The sequence below is a fragment of the Amblyomma maculatum genome, chromosome 2, assembly GCF_055883805.1.
Source record: "Amblyomma maculatum isolate TAMU_Amacu chromosome 2, ASM5588380v1, whole genome shotgun sequence".
Lineage (NCBI taxonomy): Eukaryota > Metazoa > Arthropoda > Arachnida > Ixodida > Ixodidae > Amblyomma > Amblyomma maculatum.
The window spans coordinates 52826118-52847283 of NC_139345.1; the positions used below are offsets into that span (position 1 = coordinate 52826118).

Consider the following 21166-nt stretch of genomic DNA (forward strand, 5'->3'; position numbering starts at 1 on the left):
TTACCTCTAAAAACATAGTTACGAATGGAAACATACTAGGCACAGACATTATAGCTTCCATGAACAAACACGTCAAAAAAAAAAAAGTCAGGAAAGAGCAGGACAATTTCCAATGCCTGTCTTACTTGCTTATTATCTTCTACTATCTGCTGCCAGCACCACAACCATAGCAGTGTAAAACGAGAAACTTCATATTTCAAGTCAAATTGCAAGTACATTTTTCAGTCTCGTGAAGGTGTTCGGCATGAAGACGACGAACGCATGGCAAAAACCAGTTCCTGTAGAGAAGACCACTCTTCTTCTCTCAGGAAAACGTCATTCTTATCGTAGAAAAAGTTCCTGGTCGTGCGAATTGCTTTCACAACACTCTCGAGTACCGTCAAAAGCACAAAGCTGCGTCCCTTCAGCCCTGGAACCTACCGGCACGTCTCAGTACCGGAACGTCCTGAAAAGGGGGCCGCAAGGAACCGGCGGGTTTTTCTGCACGCAATATTCATTGCTCATCATAATATGGCATTGTAATAAGTGTAGGCTTCTTGAATATAAAAATACAGCAAGCACTCGTCTTCTCCCCGTCCGAGCCTGATGTAATGGGGACGGCTTGAGAACGAGGATGACTTGATAGGCATAGTCCTCTGCAAGAAGCTTGGTCGCTAGGCGCAACCGCTGTACAGCCGCTAGTCCCCGCTTACACACACCCTGGTAAGTCATCAGCACTAACTTCTAGCGGAACAGGACTCGCCGTTGACCGTGGTGATTGTTCGTGAGTGGCGACCGGAATACGTCACGGTCACAGCCGTCATCTTGTGACCCTCACTGTCCGTACGTGGAGCCCAGCGCTTGAAGAAGGGCAGAACTTTCAGCAGCGAAAACAGTACGCCCTGCCTTCCACGGATGTGGCTCTTCTGAAAGTACAGAAAGATGTACGGATTGATAGCGCTGTTCGACGCCGATATGACCCCGGATAGAGCCACTACGTTGGCGTTCAGGATGCCGGGGTTGCCGAAAGCCAGGATGACCTCCTGGACCATATACGGTACGTTGGTAACCAGGAAGGCTCCGAACACTACGGCAGTCATCTTCAGCGTTTTTACCTGCACAAAAAGAAAGGCACATAGATTGACAGTATAGTTATTCAGCCATAAGCTTTCGCTTATAAAATACTCCAAACATTATACGGAACAACAATTAATGCAGTCGAGCCAGTGCTAGAGAGATAAAATAGGCCTTTTATTCCTTAGAACGCTGTTTTATGCGCCTGTTATTTTGTCCTAAAGAATTGTATATTATTGGCACCTGTTTAAATTATATTTTCAACATAGATCTGCATATTCAAGGTCAGATTGGCAGTGACGGAAAAAGGGAAAGGAAAGCCTAGATAACAGGTTCTGTTTTGGTACATCCGGTTTCAACAAGCCCGAATAGTGGCAGAGTTAAAGAGGGTCCCCGCGTGCTTTTGTTTTCACTGTCAAGAAGACCTGTCGCAAAGTATTGCAGAAGCGTTTGATAATTAGCCTACTTAGAAAAATCACTGCGCTAGTACCAAGTGCTTGTCGGCATATAGCATAAGCAATGCGATATCTGCGCCTACGTTACTTCGACACCTGACCCGAAGACAGCATGAATCACCCAATCTCTGATTACAAATATTTTTTCATAAGATGCTTCCCGGGCACATCCCAGTTACAGACAGCCCTTTTGCCCAACCCTTCTCACAAGTGGAAGTTAAGGGTCATGGACGGGCAGATAACAAGCCCATTTTAGATTGTTTTAGAATTGCCTATTGGTGAATTTGAATTCGAAATTGCCTGTGATTGTGAATTGGGTGAATAACTATGGCTGTATGCTTTAAGAATACCATAGAACACTTCGTTGACAGATTCACTCCCAATCTAAGAAAGAAAATGATACCCCGCGACCGTTCGATCAAACGACCTATCGTACACATCAAGGGTGAAAGGAGAGAGAGAGAGTATTTTAATGAGAAGAAAGGTGGAGAGGGTGTCCAGCGGTAAAGAGACCCTGGCCTGCTACTGCACACTGGACAAAGGGGGTAGAGGAAGTAAAATAGAGGTATGGTGGGAATGAAGGGTGATAATGTCATAGTACAGTACAAGCGCAACATAAAGCGGTTCCTCAGGAGGAAAGCTTGCTCAACTGAGGTCTCTAAATTACGAATTACTTTAAAAATTACTTCGACGGAATTGAAAGAGCAGCTTTTTAATTAAAAGCGAAATGGCTTCACAAAAAACTGCACCTTGAAAGCTTTGGCTTTACCTGAGTGTCAGTAAAGAAGAAATGAATAAAATTCAAGTTAACAATAAAATAGTGACAGAAAGGGCCAAAATAGCCCATATTTTCAACATTTTCTTCCAGTCTGTTTTTGTTTTCTCTAAACCAGGCAATTATGACCGTGACGGGCATCGCACGTTCTTCCTTTTCATGCCTGATGGGACACTTTGCTGTGAATCAGGCAGGCATGTTTAATGAATGGGTTTTGGATTCTAAAGCGACCAGCGGGCTAGATGAAATACTAACCCAGGTTCCAAAGTGGTCCGCCGATTAGATGTCATTTTTCTTGTATAAAATCTTTTTGAAGCCCTTACAGACTCACTCGTAACCACAAGACTGGCGCTGCGCGGTCGTAACACCTGTTTTAGAACGCAGCCCTTTGGCGCCTGTTCCTGCGTTTTGCGTCGTCGTCGCCGTTGCTCCTCGTGGTCAGCTCCACAGCAGCTGTAGCGCACGCTCCTGCCGGCTCTGTTGACCCCGCTTTTCTTGAGGAACTGGTTCTTTTACCGACATCAGCATAGGTTCCGAAAACGACTATCTACCATAACTTAGGTCAAAGAAACCATACATGATTTATATCGGCCATAGATTTCCAAGAACAAAGCGATGTCATTTGCGTTAATTCGCAAAAGCATTAGACAAGCTCCACGCAGGAAACTGTTTTTAAAATACACAGAAGAGGAATTAGCGAAACTATCCTGAAGTGGATCGAAGCCTATTTGAACAATTGCAGGTAGGTTGTGAGTGTGGGGGACTGTTTTGGCTCCTTTATTATTCATCTATATTAACGACACTAAAGAGGTTATCGAGTCTCCTGTATAACTGAAACTTTTTGCAGATGACTGCATAATTTATTCTCGCAAGACCCAAGCTGACACATGACACATGACACAAGACGCATGACACATCAGAATAAACAGTGTCCCCTCATACATGAATTTTTGGTGCGAAAAATGGGACATAGAAATTAATTACACAATTTACACAAAAACAACTTTTACGTATGTTACTGTTTAGGAAGAGCGTGCGGTTATTTTCCTATAACATTGGAATAAATTCACTAAATGCACTAAAAGCTTATACCTTCAAGTATTTAGGAGCCACTGTTACACGTAATCTACACTGGCATAAATATAATAATGGGTGCTCAAAAGCTTCCCAAAAATATTAATTTCTGAGAAGAAAGAACACGACGAAAAAGGTCAAATTGCTTACAAAATGTTCATACTCCCATCGTTAGATTACGTTCATTAAAATATATTGGAACAACGAAACAAAGGATAATAAACTGAGCTAAACGCAGCAAAACGGAGCAGTTGGCAACAGATAAGCAATTTATACTGAGTGGGCAGAATGCCGGATCTGCTCTGAAAGAAGCGGAGCACAAGCCTGAAGAAAAAGTGGCAATGGCGAAGAGCAAACGCCTACCAACAGATTTAACCTCATAACAGATGACACGCGGCACGCAAGGGATCTCGGACGATCCTGCTGCGTGGGTGCGGGCCATCTGTTATTAGATTAATAACAGCAAAACCTCTGAATGATCATGAGCTTTATGGAAACCGGACTGCCTGTGCACAATAAACTGTTATTTATTGCGGGTGTAGACGGTTTGTAACCAGATTATTGATGTTTTACTAAAATAGGATGAATGAGTTAACTCATAATTTTACACAAGGGAGTAAGTTAGCCTGAATGATAGCTCTTTGGTAGAGTGGGTTATCCTTTGGTTATGTACCAAGTGCGCTGTTCATTCTGCGTCTATTGAAACCGAATAGAAGGTATACTGTCGTGCCAAGCCGGAAAAGGCAATACCAAGAAACGAAGACATATGCAGCTTTGGCTTTCTTCTGCAACTTCGGCTTCGGCTTTGTTACACCAAAGGATTCTAGTTTTTCACGCTGGTGCAGTCCAAGGAAAGCGCTGGAGAGAACACGAAGAAAGGTTTGATATTTTATCTCTGTCTGCCAGCAAGGTTGTACTTAAGAAGAAAAACCTTGGCCATGCGCAGAACTACCTTGATTAGGGATCGATATATAGAAACAAAAACAAAATAAAACAAAGATTCTGTTGCAACAAATACACGTGAGACATGTTCTATAGAATACTTTTATGCATTCTAGTACGGCCAGGATATATACCGCTGTCGCTTAGTGGGACTGGCAGGCTCTTCCCTGAAATTTGTCACGGCATGCAGTCCTGGGTTGTCTTTTCAGAGTTCAGAGCGCGGAAAGAGTTGAAAGATGCGGCGTCAAGGAGAAGCGCAAAGAGTGATGACAACATGTTTACAGACCAACCGAGTGAAGAAACAGAGTCAGAGAGAGTATATAGCGCGAAATCTGGATCGGAAGGGACCGCCATGAGAATAGGAAAGGGGTCGGATGGCGACAAATAAGTCTTAGGAGACGCGTCAGTTTGGCGCCGGCACCGTATCAAGCTTCTGAACGGAAAAGCTGGAAAGGGACTTTCTAACTGTGGCGGCGTTTTCTCTCTCAAAGTTTCGGCATCTTTTGAAGGCACTTTAGCTAAATTGCGGAGTTATTACAACGATCGTCTGATGTTTGACGTGCCGTCGTCTGACGTGTGCTAAGGTGAGCGAAAATGAAACCACGTCCTCGATCCCGCATCAAACGACATGATTCGCTACCGCCTTGACTGCTGTCTCCTCATCTCCCTGCTAGGAAAACACCAGACCTATCAGCTCACCGGTTTTGTTTTCAAGTATGCAAACTCATGGAAATTGAAAGAACATAAACACATACGACACCCTTGACCCGGACCATCGGCACGCTACCGCGTGCCGGACGAACTATGGCAGGCAGATGCTTCGCTTCAGGCTTCCTACCATATTGCATCAATACTTTCCCATAGTGGTCATGATTTGTCTGTTCCTCCCATTAAATTAATTCGCGAAATCTTTCTATGAATACATATTTTTAAATTAAGTGTTCTATCCTGCGGCATCTCTGTATTATCTTCATGTATTTTTCCTGATTTACCTTGTGCTTTTTTAGTCATGTAATTATTTCTCCATTCATTATTTATTCATTGTGTAAGCGTGACTTCTTTGCTGTGAAATGCCGTCATATACAGGGGCAGCCGCCCTATCAAGCTGCTCTTCGAAGCAGCTTTTTAGCGGCTGCTCCGTTCCTTTCCTTGTATTAAAAGAAAAATAGATTATTATTATTATTATTATTATTATTATTATTATTATTATTATTATTATTATTATTATTATTATTATTATTATTATTATTATTATTATTATTATTATTATTATTATTATTATTATTATTATTATTATTATTATTATTATTATTGTTATTATTATTATTATTAATAATAATAAAAAAAATTGCGCTGTGTTCTTGAAGCTACAGACATCGTAAGCAGCGCCCCTCAGGGCTTAATACGATGAAAAGGCTCGCACACATATGCCACAACGGCCGGATCTTGACAACACTTGATTAAAACCAAGGACCATTCACATATAAATCGCATGTGCCACAATGGTGTCAATAGACTGCCACATCATTTCGGTTATTCGCTCTAAACACCAAAAAGCTCACGTCTTGTGCTATTTATTCGCCTCCAGTGATGGGCTAAAAGCTGTTGCCGTCAACAGATTGGATCGCGACAAAAGCGAGACCCCAATCTGAATCATTACAGGTGCTTGCTTTGACGATAACATTCCTGGCCTATATGTTCTCGACGTACCCGAGTCAGCTGATAAAAGCATAGCAACGCTTCCAGAAATCGTGGGCATTCTATATACCATAAGCTTTTAAGATAGGGTGTGAAAAAAAAAATTACATGTGTGCCTAAACAAACATTTCTCCTCTCAGTAGGCTGCGTGTTACGGCGCTACGGCTGACACGGTAATAGGGTGCGAGAAATAACCATCTTGGTCTGACATCCATTTAATAAATCACTTTAAGAGTCCATAACTGCGCACAGTGAGTGAACGAAACAGAGCATAGAAAACAAAAAACGAAACACGTAATGACCCAGGGATATGTGACTCTCTGTATTGCTGCCTCTGTGAAATGTTTAAGTTCTAAATGCAGTGTGGTCGCAGGTAGGCTATATAGCGTCAAGTGCACACATCAAAGCGGAGTGTTAGTAAACGTTTCAATGCCCATGCTGTTTTCTGGCTGATCGATAGCTGAAAGAGATAAAACTTTGTCGAAAAGAAGAAATTGCCCTCGTTCCTCGTCCAAAAGGCCATGAATAAAAAGACATAAGAACCTGCTATCACTACAGGAGCAAAGTAAAAATAAACCACTTGATAAAACACAAACAAAACACTCCTTTTTGCTCATAAGAGTGACAGCGACAAACTGCCACTGATTACTTGTCCCACACTGCGGTGAACGCAAAAAGAAACAACAACACCCGCAACTTCGGCTAGGAAAATTAACCATTGCAGTGGGATGGAGATCAATGTTTCTGAAAACACTTGCGATTTAAATAACTAGCTAGACGAATTGAAAGTACTTTATTCGAAATGACTCAAAGTTTTTGTACAAAAAGCTAGTTTTCCTGTTCCTTTAGGCTGGCCGAGGACTCACTTCGTTTTCGCAGCAGTGTGCTGAGAACATTGTCATCCATCTCTGCTTTTATCGCGTTGCTGACGTGTACCCCAACCGAGCATCAATCAACAACATTCCTAACGTCTGCAAGTGAACTCCCTTGCACTGATTTCTCCTCAACCCGAAAGCAGCTGCAAGTATTATGAGTTGGCTAAATTCCAAAGAGTGCAACCGTAATAATAGCAGACTGCAAAGAATGCAGTTGAAATGTTTGTTTTGGTTTGGTTTATGGGATTTAGCGACTTAGACTATGAGAGAAGCCGTAGTGGAGGACTCCGGAAATTTTCACCACGTGGGGTTCCTTAACGTGCAGTGACATCGCACAGCACTAGGGCGCCTTGCTTTCTGCTTCCACCTAAAAGCTGCCGCCATGACCGGTATTCGATCCCGCATTCCTGGGCGGATGAAATGTCTTTAGTAGCAAAGCACCCTTGGAGAACTCCGTGATAGACTTAACGCCACCGCCACAACACAAACTGTCTTCATCATAGAGTTATTTGTTCTTTCGTAGCTGCAGCTCACCACGAAAAATAATTAGCGGGCTGCTTGAGCCTCGTCTTAAGAGTAGACGAAATCGGCTCGAACACCACCTCCTCGTTTTCAGTCTGTGAATTTTCGGCAGTAAGAAACTGGCACAAAATTTTCAAAGAAACGCAACCTAATATTCTTAATAATAATAACTGGTTCACAGGAAAGAAAATGCACAGTGTCTTTCACAATTGTTCAGAGGACATTTGCCCTCGCCGTAAGGGAAGGGACGACAGTAGGATTCAAAGGGGAGAGCGAAAAAGAGCATATGTTGCGTAGCCACGTCTGTAAACATTTGCTGCCTACGCTGTCAAGGTGGAATGTGCTAGTTAGGATTTTTGGGCCTTTTGCTATTGCCTCTGAGGCTAACTGCATTGTACAGTCCCAAATAAAAAGAAGACTGAAAGCTATATCCGAAAATATTCTTCACAAACATATATCCGTCCCTTACTGGTATAAAATATTTTATGAAGAAAAGATTCGTCTCTGGATGTTTACAACAGAGACGAATCCTTTTAATTCTTCTATTGACCCAAATGTCCTGTCTAAAGTTTCTCAATATATTCCCCAGAAGGAAGAGCGCCGCCTGCATCTATGCAAGTTTCTCAATAGCCCCTTAAAAACAGCGGGAAGGACGTCTATACGAAATGCCACCGTTCTCCTGCCTACTGTTGGGCCAGAGATGTAGATAATTCCCCAAATCGCTAGTTGCGCCGCGATGGTCTCTTTTCTATAATATTAAATTATTACAACAGTTGCATTTTTTTCACTATATTCACAACTTCACGACCACTGAAAGTTAACTTTCACAGTATTTCTTCGAGGAGGTATTGTTACAGCGGAACTGGTATTTAGTGCACAACAATTGCAAAGCCAATTAAAGAACCTCGCCTTCTCGGTATTCCTGTGCTTCTAATGCTGGATGAAGTGCAGCGTCCCCAGGTTTCCGTCAAGTAACATTAAGAAACTGCACGCAGACTGCCATCCGAAACTGCTTACCACCGACTTTATTACGTTCTAGCCATTTATACCGTTTATTACTTTCTAGCGTTGGACATTGATGTATTGCAGCCAAAAAGGCTAAACTACAAGTACACAAATTCGCTTTGATAAGCCAACACATATACTGTTCCGGGATTCGAACCCGTGCCCAAGGATTCGGGATTGAATCCCGGCCTCGGTTGGCGCTTGTCTATGGAGGCGAAAAGCAAGGCACCCACGTGCTGTGCAATGTCAGTGCACGTTAAAGAAATCCATGCTAAACAAGATCCCTGATATAAAATTCAGCATGTATGCCGACGACATAAATATTTGGATGAATAGCGGAAGCGACGCGGAAATTGAGTGGACTTTGCAAAGGGCAGCAGACGTAGTGGTGAAGTATGCGGCCGAAAAAGGCCTGGCGTGTTCACCGCAAAAGTCGGAGCTTTTTGTATACAATAGCGACGGCAGGAGCAAGAGAGAAGTAGAAATTAAAGTGGTGGCGGAAGGCCTGGGGAAGCGCTCAGGGTCGAGGAAATGAGGATCCTAGGCATGTTTATCAACAAGAAGGGCAACAACACCATCATCATAAAGAAATTAGCCACATATGTAGACCAAGTAATAGGCATATTCAGGAGGGTAGCAGTAAAGGGGACAGGACTAAAAGAAAGAAATCCCCTGAAAATGTCACAGGCGTGCGTAATAAGTCGGATCTGCTACGCGACGCCGTACCTAAACATGAACAAGACAAAAATAGAGAAGATAGACAGTATATTGAGAAAACGCGTCAAGCGAGCTCTGGGATTCCCCATATCCACGTCGACAGAGCGGCTTGAAAAAAAATGGGAGTTCACAACAGATGGGTTGAGCTGGCAGAGGGAGTGAGGATATCCCATTTGGAACGGCTCGGCCACTCTGAAACGGGCAGAACAATACTCGAATGCGTAGGAATCCGGCCAGAAAGTAGCACGCAAAAGATGGTAAACATCCCGCCAGGAATCAGGGCCAAGATACGCGTCCCACCTATGGCGAGAAACATGCACGCCGAGTACAACAAAGAAAGGCGAGAGCATATGGTTAAGGCCTGCGAGAGGAAGATGAGGAAGCGACTGGCAGACCAGGTTGCTTATGCAGAGGCTACGTGCAGACAGCACAGGGCGGCTGTATCCACGGTTGTTGACGCGGCAGGAGCATTAATGGCAGCTGGTGATAGCACTCGCTTGCGTCGATACCAAGGCCAGGACAATTTTATGTGACAGCAAAAATGCAGTGAGGAACTTTAGGAAAAAAACGAATCTCGGAAGAGGCCAAACGCCTCCTCGAGGCGAGGCCGACAGAACGTAATATAGAAATAATATGGATTCCAGCGCACGAGTCTATTGCAGGAAATGAGGCTGCACACGAGCTTGCCCGAGCTCTCTATCACCGAGCGGCCGTAGAGCAGCCCTCTCGTATAGACATGAAAGATAGCTTGATTTCATAAAACGAGATCACGGGGCATTATAAGCTGAGCAACAGGCTCTATCCGCCGCCCGACCATTCCCTCGGCAACGAGGAGGCAATTGCATGGAGAAGATTACAAGGGGGAAAGCATATAGGCCGCTTCTGGGTATACGCGACAATTTCTAAAGAGGAGAAAGACCAGTATTACATAACAGGCGGGGAGAGGGGCACTCCAGACCACGCAATTTGGGAATGTGCTGGCAACCCGGGCGCCGAGCAAAATATAGATAGCGAAGCCTGGAAAACCTTGCTGCGCAGCGAGAACCGCGCTCAACAGCAACAAGCCATCCGCCTGGCGGCTGAGGCCGTGAAGCAACAATGTATCTTCACTAGACCTTAGTTTGCGATGCTCCTGAGTAGGGCTTGCTTAGGCCTGCGTGCCGGGGGGTCCAAAACGGAGTCTCGTTTCGGTGGAAATAAAACGATGAACTCCAGGTGGTCTAAAAATAACGGCTTGAGAGGCTAGTTGGTGTGTTGTGGATCTTCTCCTGTGTTTGTCTTTGTTTGCGCCACATATCTGAATACCAGGTGGTCTAAATTTTCGGAGTCCTCCACTACGGCATCTAATAGCCTGAGTCGCTTTGGGACGGTAAATCCCACAAATGAAACAAAACCAAACCAAATTCAATGGCCGCATTTTCTTTTCTGCTTTTTTTTTACGCAAGCTTGCCATAAAATAATAAATTGGTTCACAGGAAGGGAAAGGCGCAGTAACTGTCACACTTGCTCTGTGGACACCCGAACCGCGCCGTAAGGGAAGGGAGGAAGGTGGGAATGAAAGTGGAAAGAGAGAAAGAGGACCCGTAGTGGAGGGCTACGGAGTAATTTCGACCACCTGGGGATCTTTAACGTGCGCTGACATCGCACAGCACACGACGCCTCTTCGTTTCGCCTCCATCGAAACGCAGCCGCCACGGTCGGGTGCGTTTCGATGGAGGCGAAACGAAGAGGCGTCGTGTGCTGTGCGATGCCATAAGGCATATTATAGAAACTCGTGTAAACTATGTTCCGTAAGGAACCGGGCAGGCTCCCGCTCTTATCGTTGTCGGTGAGCCATTTAGAGAAGTCCTCTTCCCTTGTTGTGGTTAGTCCCACTTCCCGCGGAATCTGTGTCCTTGATGCCCTTGTCTCTGTACAAGTCCACAGCAGGTGGCGAACATCCACTTTTTCAGCTGGTGTGGAACACTTCGGACATGTGGTTGGTCCGATGTGTACTTGAGATTCCCATCGGCATGTTACCGACGGGGTAAGGGCCGTCCCAGCTCTTATCCTCCTAAGGAAAACCTCCTCCAATCTCGTTAAGTTATCAGGGAGGGGTATGTATACGAGGGAATGAGGGCACGCGTACTTTTCCTTAAAGAGGACGCTAAGATGAGAACAGCGGAGCGGACATCAAAAGGGAGCCTGGTGGGGGGCGCATTTGTGTTTGGAACTTCCTGTGTGAGGTGGTCAACTTTTCTCTGCTCAGCGTTCTCAGTATCGTCTTGTGGCCAATGTACCTGGATGCGTACCTTTGTTTTTATATTCAGTGCTTGCATTTCCTGGGTTACACATAACGTATTTGTCACTTTCTTCAGTTGTTTTATGGCGGCGGCTAAGGAGTCTGTATAGATGTGGGCTTCTGTTATAGAATCTTTTTTCGCGGATTGCATAGAGTTCCATCACAAGCGAGTCGGAGTATTCTGAAACATATTCTTTATGTACCTTTAGTTCACTGTGTTTTGGACTAGCACCTGCTGTTCTACCGCCATTTTATAAAATTGATGCGTCCGTAAATGCAATGCAGATACCTGAAAGTACATCAACTAGAGGTCGAGATGCGACAGAAATCTGGAAGGAGAGGGTTCCAGCAGGTAGTGAAGTAAATGATTGGAAAAGAAAATGCGACCAAGACCACTCGGCTTTGTCGCATTTTCTTTTTCAATCGTTTATTTGACTACCTGCTGCACCCTTATCCTTCCATATTTCTGTCTTCAATTCCCCTGTCTGCGCTTAGTATAGATGTTGGCTATCTGTCTCCTTCCTCCAAAGCGATTTATATGTCTTTATATTTTAACCTTTTTTTTTCTCGCACCAGCAGTTTTAAATCTGACTGTGATGCTCAGGGTGGAAATTTTCCGCGTATCACGCGTAATTCATGGAACTTGGAGGAAGGTCACCGTTGGTAGGCCGTCGAAAAAGGGTGGCCCACTGAAGTGACACCAGGAATCTAAGCTTGACACACAAGACAAGCGCCAAAAAGCAGGCATCGAAAACCTTGAGCATCGAATAAAAAAGAAAAGCTTTAATTTCTCTGCTAAGAAATGGGCATGAAAGCTTTTCATGACGTTTTGTTTGTTTTGACCAATTAGTATTATAGTACTTCATTGGCTGGAAAAGTCGTGATGTGTGTATATTTGCACGCACATGAGTGCGTGCGTGCGTGCTTGCGTGTATCCTCTGAATACGGAAGGTGTCACCAAGCTCACCTACCATTTCAACTGCCTGTCCTACCAGCTGATGCCTTATTACCCACCTACCTTAATCCTTCTCTCACCTCTACCTCCCAGAATCCTCCACAAAGCAGAAAGCCAAGCTACAGCACAACCAAATGATGACCGGTGACAATGCGATGCGACGTGAAAAAGCTGTTTCAGTCACACATTTCAGTGATATACCGATAGTATTTACTCTTCCAGTGACATCGGGGCTGTGACCACTGTGACCAGCCACCTGTCGTTATCGTAGCTGTAGGAAGAAGGAAAAGAAAATGCACGGGACTGCTACTGGCTCCGTAGCTGAGCCACCTCCGCTGCCTCGTGCGGACAGAAGAGAAAATAGAGAAGAAATAAAAAGAAGAGGGAGAGAAAGACGCACGCCGCAACAGCCGTCGTCCACCACAAAAGAGGTGGCGGGTGCAATGACGGCCTACAACAGATAAAAATTTGGTGGCAGGCTTTTTCGCGCAATTTTGACGTATTTTGCACACTTTCGACATCCGTGGGTGTTTTGACGTCTGCACACTATACCGACGTCCATGGCTATTTCGATGTCGAAGTGATTTTTCATTTTTCAGCTCTAATTGGCAAAAGGCCAGTTAATTGCTGAACGAATTAATGAAAGCATCGTCGTCAGGCAAAAGGCCAGTCAATTGCTAAAAAATTTGATTTGGCCATCGCTTTTTCGTTTAGTTACTGAATGAGCTTCTGACAGGAAGAAGCTTCTGGAAAGTTAGTGGAAGGGAACAGTGAGGATTGGCAGACACGCACACGCACACGTATACGAATACAAACGTCAGCACGTATGAGTACACACGCAAAATGACAAGCACACAGATAACCACTAGTCGCTTCACGCACTAATAAGAATGTTTCTTTCTGTAGTATAATATTTCTGTAGTTCTGTAGTACTTGCCAGTGATACTGCAACTTTTCTATAGTACTTTTTTGCTGTAACTACAGGCGATTCTGATGTTACAACAAAAATTTCTGTTATCACTACAAGTTGACTGTCAAAAATGCACAGAAATTACGTAGTGACAGCAGAAAATGTTCTGGTCAAATATTTAGGGGAAACCCCCCAAGTTGGAGTAGGACGAATTTTTCTTTAACTACGATGTTTCTGAGAAAGTTGTATAGCTTTCCTTTGTAGCCGTATGGTTGCGCTCGAGTGGATGACAATGAGTAATCACTCCCTTATTAGAAAATGTTCTGTACCTTTTTTTCGACTGAGAACTGATACGTAACCCAATGGTCACACTATCTATTCTTGACTGATTCCCCGAAGTCCTTCTCTGTGGCAGTTTAGGGTCGTCCACTCTAAGGGTGGGCATGCGAAATGGTGGTCGCTCTCTTCGAAGCGCCGCTGAGTCCAACACATCCGCTCTGGAGGTGATGCTTCGCATGGGCGGTTATTTCGCTTCGATACGCAACAGGGTCGAAAACACTGGGGCACCGAAGAGAGCGGAGACGTGCTTGCGTGTTCACCTTAAGGGTGGACGACCCTGCGCTGTATGTACTTGCACGTCCTAATGACGCTGAAGTCATGTTGCAATTTTCTAATCACCAGTTTTCTAATGACTATCAATCCGATTTTTCGCTCTGAACGCCGAAGGCAGTGATGACTCCGTCCTTGGTTTCCAGTTGGACAAAAGCCATCAAGCTGTCTGTTTAAAAAGCTAGAGGTTGTGAATGTGGCCGAATCGTCAAAAGGGGCACCAATCGATGTTGCTGCTTTTTTGGAGGCTGTGGTCCTGTTAGCGGATGATGCTTTTTTTTTTCCCCTGCATAATTTCGTTTCCATGACGACGATATGACGCTCAAGTCTGTGATTCCTCCGGTCGCGGTGAGAGAAAATGTCATCTGCGATTGGCCGTACGATGGCGGCTATAAAAAGATTCCTGCCCACGACACGGTCACCGCTGGAAGCTCTCCTGCTGCGTGCATGTGCAGGATTTATTCGTTTTTAAACCTTAGTTGTACTCCAGTCACAAAGCGCGCTGAAATAGTTGAAGCAGTAACTTTACTTGGAGTTTCCTACCTGCTGCGCGGCTTCAGCAAATCCGTGCAGTGTACCCACCAAAACAAGGAACATATGTCTGGCAAATGCTGCTTACCATTCGGAATGCGATTGGCTTTTGCTTCTACAAAAGTGGTTTTCGTATATGCAACTCTCGAATAGGCCTTCGTATATCTGCTTCGATCTTCAACAGTGTTGCACCAGATTACGAAGATATGGTGGCGCAGGATCTGGTGCATTGAACCGCAGCAAGATGAGCAGATGCGCATTTGCATTGCAAATGAAAGGGAAAGATCGCCCGATATATTTTGAACGCAGAAAATGTATACATAAGATTCTGAGCAACAGTCGCAGTTCAGCCCCGCGGCACATTATCGGCGTTTCCTTTTTCGAGGAACGCAAAACAGGTTCCAAGCGATTCAGGATCGCAAGGGATTGGAACAAGGTTACCTTCATCGCCTCGTTTTCTCTGGTGAAGGTCGCTTAGAGCTAAAAAGAGCTTTGTGCGCTGTGGGGAATCAAAGCGAATTTTGCATCTTTTTTCTTGTTCTGTGTTTTGTGCATTTTCGCTCCTACTCCCGATTCCGGCTCACCGCATATGTTTGTCTTGCAATACTGCTAACCCATGCCTTTCTTTCGTTACCCTCTCGCAGCCAGATATCGATACCAGGCGCAGCTGCATTTCATGTTCTTGGAAGTTGCTGCATATAAGAGTTCGAATTATTCTCAATTTTTCTTAGTCGTGAGCAATACATAAAAAAAAAATATTTTTAGTGCTTATACGTAAAAAATGGGTGAACATGACTGCAAGATCCTGTTCTTTCGAGCAAAACCGCAGATTTTCATTCCAGCGGACTATATGAAGTCATAAGTGAAGTTATTTAATTGGGTTTATTCAAGTGTTAAGATACAGGCGTAGGGCCGGTATATACGTAGAAGAAAAAGATCTATCTGTTGTAATATATTCATTAAATATTTTTGTACTTACTGCGCCGACTGTCATAGACCACATCAATAGCCTGTGCCAACCAGCGGAAGGAAAGTCAAGAAAAATTCAAGAGGCGAACAACGCATGAAACTGCACGTGACAGTTATCTACTTTAGGTCGTTAACCCTGAGCGTTATTCGACGTGAAATTGCAGGTACTAACAATTAAAGTGATGCTAGTTCAGGGATTTTCATGCGATCCTGTTTTAAGCACTTTTTCGTCGCTGTGGTCCTTTCATCTTTCTGATAAGTAAATTTAAAATAGATTTTGAACATAGCAATATCAGTGTGTCCAGTCGACACCAGGAAAACGAGTCTTTCTACCTCTTCCTGAGAAATATGGATGAATTATCTAAAAGTCACTGCTCCACGACTCAAACCGATGGAGCGAAATGATCGAGTGAGAAAAGACACCGAATTGTTTTCGGAAAGCATACCCAAAGCAAAGGATACAAAGAAACGGCTGCAGCGAAATTGAAATTAAGGTAATCAGGTAGCAGCGGACAAGATAGCACTAGTTGTGAACAGTTTAAGAGAAAAAGGCATGACAACAACCTTGTCAAAAACCACGCGCATAAAGCAGAACTGCAATATAAGTTCGCTATATGATATTCTTATAACTGAGAAAAAACGTTCTACCTCACTGTCCAACATCGGTAGCACAATTCTTTGCGTTAAAAGGCAGTAGACACTCGGTTCGCGTTCCCCGTGGTTGATGATTAAAAGCACGCGAGCTCCAAGAACAATGTGGCAGCTGCCTTCTGCAATTTGTTTTGAACATAGAACTGTAATCGAGTATTGCTCTGGTTTGAATGCTGAAATGGTAGGAAGAATGAAGAGTGGCAAAACTGGCAAAGGATCAAAGAAGTGTTAAGCATACGCTACGTATACGAGTTTAATTATTACTATGATAGCATCTCATGTTTTTCTTATGGAGGCTTGAAAACGTCGCGGAACATCCAGCAGCTCCTTAAAAAAGGAAACATCAAAACATGGTTGCTGCTCGCGCAGTGAACTTCGCTGCGCGTTTAGGAAATCTAAGGTTCGTTGTTTTTCGGTAGAGGCCACAGGGTTAAAAAAAGAGAAGTGACGCTTTAGGAGCTGTGCTGTCCTTTACTCTGATCGAACCAAAAACTGAAGCACGCATGTCTGTAGGGTTCTTCGAGCAAGTAAACATATGGAAATAGGATATAATATGGTAAGAAGTAATCTACTTGACGTCACAGGCGCGTCTAAGTTTGGTGCGCCTTTGGTTCAGTAGACAGATCATTAATATGATGGAAGGCACCGGCGTATGCCATGGTAACGGCATCGTAACAGCTGGACCATAATGCTCCGCCAGTAATGGACCATGTTAGGTAGCGCATTAGATTGTGTTCCGCGTACTTCTGCCTGCTCTCGTCTCTAGCAGTACTCTAGCAGTTCCTGTTTTTATGCAACTGGAACCGTTCAAGGAAACCGACCAGAACACTTGGGTGGTTGAGAACAGAGTTACAAACATAGGCGCCTACTTCGCATGCCTTTATAACTACATGTGTGCGTCAGCATAACATCATTTTCGTACATTTGTTCACCCCCTTAATCTCGCTTAGGAAAAACACTTCAAAAAGGACAAGAAATGGGTGGGGGGAGGGGGGGGGGGAGGGGGAGAGAGAGTGAAGATGTACAAATCTTAGGGGTGTAACGCATTTTGTTCTTAGAAAAGTTAAAATTTTTCCGTGGTTATGCAATGCGCCGCAATACCAAAATTCTAAAATTATATTAAAAAAATATGAGGTAAAATATCAAGCGTTGCAACGTTTTATTGTGAAACATGCTGCCAAATAGACATGTCAAAATTTCGTAAAGCAGATCATTTTATGACGTACGACACTGTCGAAGGCAAACGATGGATGCTAAAAGTAAAAAAGAAAAATATAAGATTGCATACTCATAATGAATTCGAGCAGAAATTACAGTTATATTTGTGCAGGGTAAACAAAATTACGGAGAAAAGGTTGCGTTTCTAGAAGAATTCTCAATGCGACTAAGGAATTAAGGTGGACCTAATTATTATCTGTAGGTGATGACACATTGTAAGAGTACTCAGCGAAGGCCGCACGCTTCAAGGAAGTAAAAATAGAGAGTCCATGACACCTATATGGCATTTTTTTTAACTAATCAATTCGAAAAAAAAAAAAGAACAAATCTACTGAACCGTGTAAAAATTGGAGAAAGTATTTTGTAGTTCGGTCCTAAGCGTTAAAAAGTCCTATATTTCGGTAGCTCTTTTTCGTTGCTCTAGTTTTTTCTGCAGTACTTTTCTTTTGTAGCTACTTAAAATTCCGATGTTAGTACTGAAAATTGTATTGCAACGCATTCGCTGTCAAAACTTGTGCAAAATTTTGTAGCAACAGAAAACTTTATGTGCTTTTTCTGAGGGAGATATAATATGCTACAAACCAGTGCACGATATTTTAAACAAACACATCAGTCACCATTACAAGCCTTTAGAATCTTGCCATTCTACAAGCGTCCATATTTATGTTTTGTTTTGACCACGCCACGGTGATTGAGTCTCGATGACACAACTTCTGTCCCGTCCGATACTTCCACATTTCGGTCAAAGCCAAATCAAGGCTTTCGCGCATTCCTTATGACATCAGCGCAAGTTAAAAACCGGCAGTAGGCAGAAATTTCCGGAGTCTTCATTACAACATCACTTATAGCCTTAGTCAGTCTAGAACATTAAACTCCATTAATCGAATAAAATTAATGTGACTATTTTAGAGGACTGCATACTCTGACGTCATTTAAGCTGTAAAATGTGAACCCACCTTGGCCCGTGGAAGTGAGGAGGCGGTCTGCTGTCCCACTTTGCCACTGCTCGAACTGTGCTTCCACATGGCCCACAGGATTCCCGTGTAGAAAGACACCAGAAGCACTAGCGGAACAACGAACACCATAAAGAACACGAACGCCATGTATATTTGGCGGTGATAGAGGGGCACTTCGCGGTCGTAAAATATGGACGCACAAAAGCACTTTCCAGGCGCCACCTCAACGCTGTGGAACACGTAGACGTTGGGCAGCGATGGCATGCACGATGCCAGCCACGTGACGGCCGCCAGCCTCCATGGGTCAGGGCTAGGCGCCAGTGGCGTTACGATGGCTATGTGTCTGTCCAGGGCGATGGCCACCAACATGTATGTGGACGAGACGAGGGCGAAAGTCTGCAGGAACTTGAAAAAGCGACAGAAGGCGTCTCCAGCGATCCACACCCGCCCCATCACCTCCCACACCACCTGTGACGTCATCGTGACGCAAGCCACCAGCAGGTCCGCAATGGCGAGGTTCAGGAACAGCACTCTGGCCTTGGAGACTCGGCGGTGGCGTCTGCGGAAGACGAGCTTCCAACAGACGATGCTGTTGCCAACGACGGAGGCGACGATCATGACAATGATGACTGCGATGCGGGCCCGCTTATGGTAGCGAGGGCCCAACACCTCCTCGGGGGCTGAAGTGACGGCGTTGGTGACGTTCTCGCTGAGGAACACGCTGAAATTTCCGCTTAGGAGGTCATCTTTCTCTTGAAATCTTTCTTTCCCCGTTGCCGTCATTTTCCTTTCCCACTAACCTTTCGCGAAGTGTGCGTAAATCACGCTCAAATCATCTCGCTTGACGCGATCCAATAGCCAGCACTTTTCCCCGGGGCAGCTTCTATGCACGGCAAGCAGACGATTTGCAAACACACCGTTTGAGGTGGCTTTCATCTTCAGTCCTTCATCTTGGTTGATGTGTTCCTGCAAGATAAATCGGCAACGAAAGAGGAAGTCCGCAGCTGATTTCATCCAATAAAGCCACGATAGAGGACGACTCAACCCTGGCTCACACTAGTCACGTGATTTTGTTTGTATTTCCCGGGTTTACTGTGCAGCTCTGAAATAACTTGCACGTCCTATTTCTCTCATCGCGAACTGGGAGGGGAATGTCTGAAAGTGCCCTCCAACTTTGCGAATTCCATTTATAGTCTAATGTTGATATTTAGTAACGTAATCAAATAATTATTCAATTGCAAAACAATATACTGCTTGCACTGAGCAAAATGGCTGGCATCTGTTTGACACTGATTTCACTGATTTTTCAACTTTTGACTCAAGATAGCTGGGACAACCGGCATATGTTACCCAACTGAAAGTTCTTGTCAGCTGAAATCAATAAAGAATGGCTGAGCTTCAACTATGAAACTTTGACATTGACACGAACATTACCAGTCCGCTTCACACCCTCGAATACAACAGCGGCAATGATTCTTTCTACTGATCAAGACTACTGTCGCATACTGCAAAAGCACATCATAAAGGCTAGGAGTCACACGGTTATGGCTCGAAGCAGTTTGTATTTCTGGAACCGTTCCGCTCTTCACGACACATTCCTGGACAAATTGCTTTCAATAAGAGCAATCGCTACATCGGAATTTCCTCTTCTACAGTTTGTCACAAAGCTTAGATCTGAGTGCCGGGTGCTTCAGGGGAAATTCCGGTCCTATCTGTCCGGGTTGTCTGATGGCAGACACTTTTAACTCTAATCCTTGCTCATACACCACTTAACAAAAAGTGATGAACGCTCCTGGAAATGACGAAAGCTCTACGGTTTTCTCTAATTTTGATTGTCGGACTTTTCGAAACTCTATGCCGTGCGAGAATGGAATGAAAGGACAGCATTTTTATTCTTTATTTTCAGCAGCTCGCTGAAATGTATCGTAAGAGAAATGGCAGGGAATTACGAAGCAGTTGGGCTCTTTTCTGCTGCAATACACGGCTATTGGAGTGAGATTTTTTCTGTGGGGATATAGGGTACCCGTTCAGATAGACTGCAGTTGTATTTTACAATTCCTTCTTTTAAACTAAAAGTAAAAAATGCACAAAGGATTATACTTAACCCGCCCTCCAGTTTTTAGCACCGTAACCAATTATTGTCGGTTTTTCCAGCTTGACAAGTCGATAGTAAATTGGGTATAAAATCTTTCTTAATTACTTGGTGCACCATGAAAAACATTATACATAAATTTCATATGCATAGAAGGTATATGACAAATTTTTGTCCGTCATGGACGTCTGAAATTGCTCAGCTGTTTGGTTAGCTTCTGTTTCATTGGCGGAACTAATACCGGAATTCCCAAGAAGGCACGAAAGCCAGCAGGAACAAAGATGGCGCCTAATAACGACAGGACTGGTGCTAGTGGAAAGAGTGAAAAGGCAGCGCTATTTTCACATACCAAGCAATTACTGAAAACAAAAGTCCCACTTGAAGTAAGTAGTCTTGCCATATTGATGGTCGGCCATTAACCAGTAGATCCAAATGGTTTCCTTTTGTGAGGGCATAATCTGCTCACTAAAGTAGTATCCACCGTTACGGTACTCGCTTCGTGTGTGGCGCAGTAGGCAAAGGTTGCATGGAATCAGTGAGTCATAAGGGCTTTCTCCGAGCCTTTCCTTCTTAGCTTCAAACATCTATGCCACAAGTAAACTCCTTTTAAAGAAACAGCTCAAAAACGCACAAGACAAGGGGGGAGAAAACTTTATGAGATATGACTATCCACAGAACGGTTTATTCCAGAAGACACTCATAAATACAGTGTGAACATTAACCCGAACCCAGAGGAACATTTTCGTAAATAACAAGCAAGCACTAAAGTAATTCAGGACTGTCAAGATATTAGGTTGCAGTCTGACGAGTGTGGCTGATGGTGCCCTTTCATGTGTTGCGATTCTTAAGCATGAGTTTCTTCTAGTTCTCTTGTAAAT

The 21166-nt window shown here is 44.0% G+C and overlaps 1 protein-coding gene across 1 annotated transcript; it reads right to left on the reverse strand.

Annotated features, from left to right (window-relative positions):
• Nucleotides 1–217: 217 nt before the first annotated feature.
• LOC146198657 (gonadotropin-releasing hormone receptor-like) lies at nucleotides 218–18948 on the reverse strand. The gene is made up of 2 exons (XM_084592631.1): nucleotides 18197–18948; nucleotides 218–1094 (listed from the first exon to the last, which is right to left on the reverse strand). Exons 1-2 carry the CDS (start codon nucleotides 18812–18814, stop codon nucleotides 717–719), a joined length of 996 nt encoding a protein of 331 aa, XP_084448757.1. The 5' UTR covers nucleotides 18815–18948; the 3' UTR covers nucleotides 218–716.
• Nucleotides 18949–21166: the final 2218 nt, after the last annotated feature.

Bases quoted from the DNA above. Each gene is read 5' to 3' on its own strand.
- LOC146198657 (XM_084592631.1), bottom strand. From the start codon at position 18,814: ATGATCGTCGCCTCCGTCGTTGGCAACAGCATCGTCTGTTGGAAGCTC. The intron at 1,095-18,196 runs GTGGGTTCACAT...CTTTTTGTGCAG, and splicing joins CCTCACTTCCACGGGCCAAG to GTAAAAACGCTGAAGATGAC.